The 6,336-nt window shown below is 48.2% G+C and overlaps 1 protein-coding gene across 2 annotated transcripts; it reads right to left on the bottom strand.

Moving 5' to 3' along the window:
- Positions 1-239: 239 nt before the first annotated feature.
- Positions 240-5,585, bottom strand: KCNJ15 (potassium inwardly rectifying channel subfamily J member 15). 2 transcript variants are annotated; one of them, XM_036386698.1, is made up of 2 exons: positions 5,449-5,585; positions 240-1,386 (listed from the first exon to the last, which is right to left on the bottom strand). In XM_036386698.1, exons 1-2 carry the CDS (start codon positions 5,583-5,585, stop codon positions 240-242), a joined length of 1,284 nt encoding a protein of 427 aa, XP_036242591.1. The 2 variants fall into 2 exon arrangements, with proteins under 2 accessions (XP_036242591.1, XP_036242601.1); XM_036386708.1 differs by having other exon boundaries at positions 5,470-5,585.
- Positions 5,586-6,336: the final 751 nt, after the last annotated feature.

Here is a 6,336-nt window from a genome sequence, read left to right as displayed (position 1 = left end):
TTTGCTAAGTCACGATGGGGAACAAAGAAATCCTGCCTAATTACACAACACTTGATTAACAACTCAGCCAAAGGGGTCGATTTACTGTACACCAAAGCTATTTGCTGAAATAGGACTGAAAAGGAAATAATCCTGAAAAGGGCTTCACTTCTGGTTTCACAGCAGACATACAGCACAGAAAGTATGTTCTTTTTTCAGTTTGCAGAAAAAGGATTATTCAGAATAGTTTGTCCATCCAATCAAACATTACTCTGCTGTAACAACATTGTTCTCAGTTCCCTCTCTCTTTGGTCCTCCTGCCTGTATTTCTCCTCCAGCTTTTGCTTTTCAGAGTCCACACTGTAAAAAGTAGAATCTGTGCTTCTCCTGATCTTCTCAAACTGACTGAAATCCGCCACGTACTTTCCATTTGGGGAGAGGGAAACCACAGGCACAAACTCGTAGCCCCAGTGGATCTCCTCGGGGACGTAGGAAGTCCTGCTCTGGCAGACAGCACTGGTGGACTCCACTGTGGCATTCAGGAGCACCACGAGCTCAAAGTCCTTCTCCTTGAGGTTTTGAGGTGTGAGGTCTCTCAGAGGGCTGCTTTCATCCAAAATGTGGTAGAAGGTTAAAGGCAGAATGAGAAATGGACTCTCTGAAGAGGAGTCGACGTTGAATTTGACACTGGCTTGGTTCAGCAGAATCCTCTCCCCTTCTTTGGTTTCGTAGGTCTGAAGAAGCTTCCCAGAGAGCTGACACTGTATCAGGAGGCTCTTCCTCATGTTTGCCACTCTGATCACCAGGCAAAGCTCCCCGTTGTGTTTGGTGATGACAGCACAGTGGCTGAATTTAATGGTCTCTGCCCTTTTCTTCGGCCTGGCGATCTTGGCCAGGAAGGTACCTGTGATGAAGATCTCAATCAGGGTGGTGATGACCAGCTGGGCCACAAGCAAGAAAATGGCATGGGGACACTCCTCGGTGATGAAACGAAATCCATAGCCAATGGTTGTCTGGGACTCCAGGGAGAAGAGGAACGCCCCAGTCAGGGAATCCACATTCTTCACGCACGGCTCCCGCTTCGGGGAGAACTTGTTCATCTCCAGGTCGCCGTGAAGGAAGGCGATGGCGTAGTAGATCACCCCGAAGAGGAACCAGGTCATGACGAAAGTAGCAGCAAACAGGGTGAGCTTGTACCTCCACTTCATGTCGATGACCGTGGTCCACAGGTCCTGCAGGTAGAGCAGGTAGATGCCGTCGACTTTGTCGATCCTGACGTTGCTGTGGCCGCTCTTGGACATGACGCGCGGTTTGTGCGCCTTGAGCATGGCGCCGTCGATGCCGCCATTGACCAGAGCCACGCGGGACATGTTGATCTTCGTGGGCTCCATCCTCACTGCTTCAGTCCTGGGGAGACAAGAAAACAAAGAAAACTGCTGCTTAATGAAGCCAGAGCCCACGCTGAGGAGTATTTGAAAATGTTGATGGAGAGGAGCACAAGCATCGTCTAAACACGGCAGCAGTGAATAAAAACAGCTGGAATATAAAGTTACCACCGTACAGTATCTGACATCACAAATAATTTGATATTCTTTTTTTTTTTTTTCCAGGAAAAAGAAAAAATTATTCTTTGATTCTTTGATTCTGGCGCCTGCCAAGTACGGAGAAGTAGGTTTCTTTTATGATAGCCTGCAAAAGAAATTTGTCAAAGCTGAAATTTTATATCAGTACTTTATTTCTGTAAAAGGCATTAAATATATTTTTTTTTTCCTTACGTTTCTCTAGAGAAGAGGCTCTTTTTGATTAGTGAGCAGGTTTTCTTTAATGCCCTGAAGAGAGACATCTGATCAGAATTAAAGTCGCTGGGCTCAGAACGCAGATCCAGCTCACCACCTCTGTCCCTTCCTGCGACAGAGGCAGAATGAGCCAGACCAGCTTTCACTGGGAACAATTAACTTCCACAAGTGATTTACTCAGTCGGATCTGGCTCTTTGTGACGGACCTACAACCAACCTAGAGGGAAACAAAGCAGACCTGAGCACATCAAAGGCGAGGTCTGCAATATTTACACCTGGGAGCAACACTCTAAAGCTGTCTGCGCTGGACAGCACTCCCACATTTTAAGCTAAGGGAAGAAAAAAAAATTAAAAAAAAAAAGAAAGTAATTCACAAAATCAGCATTCTAAACGTGGGCCCTGACCTGCACGAACCCAGCAATCATTGGAGCACCCGACTCCTGGGTTTGTTTACTGGGCACCAGGCTGGATGGAGAGGGAGAGTGCAGGCACCAGGGCTGGGCAGAGCCCCCGGGGCAAGGCAGAGCCCTGCCCGTGCCAGCTGGAGGAGGCAGGAGCAGGATCCTGCTCACAGGACCAGACAGAGATTACGTAGAGCAAGGACAGTGCATGTTATAGTCGTTCCCAACAACAAAACTTCCTGCTGACAAAAGCAACAAAGAAAAAAAACATCCCATGCATCCTTTGTGCTTTGGCAGGTCTCACAAAAAGGCATTGTTTTGTCCCATTGTTTTCCTCAAAAAGAGCCTCCGAGTCAGTGATTAGTTTTCGCCAACTGCTGGAAAAAAAAAAGAAAAGGAAAAAAAAAAATAATGTCTTCCTTATAGCTACTTAAAAGAATTTTGCAGGAAGTACAAGATATATTTGTGGGACACACATGTGCCAGCCCAGGACATCAGCATAATTGCTCACTGAAGTACTTTTCCTGTTATGTCAATTAAGGAGAATTTTTGTTTGTGACTGTACTCATCACACTCTTGCAGGTTTTCTGGGAAAGGGTAATTAAACTTAGCCCTCATTAACAACTGCAGCTCATTCCAGTTTTGGTTTAATCACCAACATTTCTCTTCCACAGCCCTGAACCATTGCCACAGATACATATTTATGTAAGAAAGGAGTGCATCCACCATCCCAGTAGGAGATTCCTTATGTGACAGTCAAATCAACACACAGAGCGCAGCATGTCCGGATAATAAACAGGAAAAAACCTTCAAGTGATCTGAAAAAGAACAACGGGAGGAAATGTGGGGGCTGGGAAGGACTGTACATGCAACTGCTCCTCAGGCCAGCCCAAACCCAGCACTGCTGCCAGGGGGAGGCAAATATGTGCAGCCTCTAAAGGGAAACCTTTCAGCAAGTGCATGTTCCTTAGGGAAGAGGCTCCATTCCCCCACACCAAGCCTCTCCCTGGACAGGACATGGGTTTAAAACCTGCCTAAAAGTCCATTCCCCCACACCAAGCCTCTCCCTGGATAGGATATGGATTTAAAACATGCCCAAAAGTCCATTCCCCCACACCAAGCCTCTCCCTGGATAGGATATGGATTTAAAACATGCCCAAAAGTCCATTCCCCCACACCAAGCCTCTCCCTGGACAGGACATTGATTTAAAACCTGCCCAAAGTCTGTTCTGAAATCAGCACACCTCTCCCTCTCAAGCACACTTCCCCTTAGACTTCACCTGCACAGTCAGGATGAGATTCCCTGCTGTACCAGGAGGTATTTGGGATCTCTGCTCCAGGGTTGTCCCCACCCCCAGCTCAGCCCACCTGGACAGCTGCTCCTGAGAGCAATTCCCAGGGCTGACAGCTCCTCCTCCCCTGGAGGTCACAGGGATGGGGACAGCCAGGGCTCCACCATCCCTCCTTGGAGCTCTGGCTGGTGGGTTTGGGCTGGAGGGGCAGGGACAGGGCTCCCAGGCTGTCTGAAGGTCAGAGTTACCTGTGCAAGGGCAGGGATGGCCCAAGGGCACTCAGCTCTCCACACTCCCCATGGCTCTGCCATGCCCAGGAGACCCAGATCCTACCCCAGGGGTTGGTTTTTGTGTGGGATGCAGTGGGAATAACAACAGTTACAGAATCATGGAATGGTTTGGGTTGGAATGGAGCTTAAAACCACCCAGTGCCACCCCTGCCATGGCCAGGGACACCTTCCACTGTCCCAGGCTGCTCCAAGCCCCAATGTCCAACCTGGCCTTGGGCACTGCCAGGGATCCAGGGCACAGCCTCCCTGGAAAACCTGTGCCAGGGCCTGCCCACCCTCCCAGGGAAGGAAAAGATTCCTTGCCCTCCCTCTGCTCTGCCCTGGAATAGGTTGTTCCCTGTCCAAGAGCCCCAGATGAAAAGAATCCTGACACTGCAGCAGCCTCCCACATTTCCAGACCTGCTGAAGGACAGCACCACAGACACAACACCAAAATGCCACAGCAGAAGAAGAGTTCCCCCCAAAAGATGGGAGGCAGGAAGGAATTTTCAAGGCACAGTCTCCTCCCTGGTCTGCACCAACAGAGCTGTAAATTTGCCATTTCAGGTTTTAAGCTAAAAAGTGAAGTTTTGGTGCAGCCCTGTCCAAGCCTGGCACACTCCAGGCTGCTCCAGCTCCCAGCCAAGGCTGCTCCTCACTGCCCATCTCCCTGTCCCATGTGTAATATTGATCCCACATGTGGCATAGGGGGAAATTTTGGAGTCTGCTATAGGTGAATGAGGCTTTTTCAGAGCTCCCTCATCACGTTTTGTGTCCTCCCCTGATTTGTGACAAAGTTACTCAGCTTTACATCCACTTCCTGAAATGGATCCCAGCCAAATCCTGGTGCTTTTTTGGTGGCAGGGTATTTTTTGTGTTGATTTGCTTCCTAATTTATTTTTTTTCTCTCACATCACTCTTTCCTGCATGATCCTGAATTCCTCTAGTGCTCTTTTCCTCCCCAGGGAAATTGCTCTTGGTTTCCTTTCCCTGCAGAAATACTTCCCTTCTCTGCCACAGTGACATGAGAAGAGAGGATCTGTCACGCTGCCTCCCTTATCAGTGGCAGCAGCCAGCAGCAATCACTTGGGGAAAGAAACTCTGATGAAACCATCAGGAGAAAAAAGAAAAAAAGGGCTTCAGATGAGGATTCTCTCCTGCCCCCACTTCCCCACTGCTTCCTGAGTGAAGTGACCACTATAATATCCCAAAATTAATTATTTATGGCTGTCTCTATGTGTAAAAAACCACATTATAGCACCTGCATTGTTATTTCCCATCTGATAGAGGCACCACACACGCTCTGCCCTGAAAATCAACCCCAGCCAAAATACTTTGGTTTGTTTGGTTTATGCTCACTCTAAATCACAAAGCACATCTACCACAGTGAGTTAATGTGAGCAAACAAGCTTAAATAATAAGAGTAATATACATTTTTAAATTAAAAGAACAACTTCTGTCTGTTCCCTCACTGATTTTACACCGATAAATTACTTTTTTATTGCTGTAAATCAAAGTGGAGCTGCAAATAAAACTGAGCTGAAGCAGAGTTAAGGTAACACACTTCAAGAGGGAAGAAAATGAAATTGTCTCAGGCTTGTCTAGCATTCTAAATTTGAATTACCTCCTCTCCTCACCAGCCCTTTTGGAGCAGCCAGAGGAGCCTCCAAGTCCAGCGCAGACAAAGCCAATAAAACACAGAGCTACATACCAAGCCACCAAGCATGAATACCTTGACCTTAAGGTAATTCCAGCAGCCAGGGGTGTAAGCAGCACACTGCCACTGCTTCCAGGGAGCACATTATCAGGGAGCCAGCCTGCACACACGCAAAAATGTTCCTCTTGCATGGAGCCAGCTTTGCTTGTGCAAGATCCCTCTTGGCAGACACAAGTGATTAAAAGCCTACAGGAGCATGACTTGTTCGAAGGGCCTCAGCTGTTTTCCTTTTTTTTTTTTTTTAATTTTTTTTTCTTTCCCCCTCAATCAGACGTGGCTTTGCCACTGGAGCAAATCCTCACGCATGCTTCGCTGCCACTCCGAGACGGGGGCAGAACTTGAGCTGTTTTTTCAAGCAGCGCAAAAAAAAAACCATTAGCAGGCTTGGCAAGGAGAAAATGAAAAGCCAGGGGTGAGGAAAGAAAACATTGAGGAGGGCTGCATAATCTTCAGATCTTTCCTAGGTCTGATGTGGTTCAGTAGGTTACAAAAGTGCCTCCTGAATTCTCAGTGCTCTGCGTAGCATGAACGTCCTCCTCCCCCTGGGCTGTGCACCAGGTTATGCTGTACAGCTGTCAGCCAGCAAAATCCTCCTCCATGGCTCAGCTCTGGAATTCACAGGAGTGGAGGGAGGCGAGGAGAGGCTGGAGAAGGGTGCTTTGCCTCTGGCACAGCCACACAGCTGGACACTGGGCTCCAAAAGGAGCCCGTCAGTGCCAGGACCCACCGGCGAGTGGTGACAGGCAAGCTTGAAAAGCTGAACTTACACATTTCTGGCTTTTACCACAAAAAAGACTGAGGCAAGAGAACCATGAATACACCCTCAAGTCGAAATCAGCTCCCAAAGTTTGCCTTCAGCCGCCACCTTGGAGCCACCATCAG

This window comes from Molothrus ater, chromosome 2 (assembly GCF_012460135.2).
Source record: "Molothrus ater isolate BHLD 08-10-18 breed brown headed cowbird chromosome 2, BPBGC_Mater_1.1, whole genome shotgun sequence".
Classification (NCBI taxonomy): Eukaryota; Metazoa; Chordata; class Aves; order Passeriformes; family Icteridae; genus Molothrus; species Molothrus ater.
Note: the sequence above shows the minus strand (reverse complement) of the source record. Positions and strands in the feature narration are given on the sequence as shown.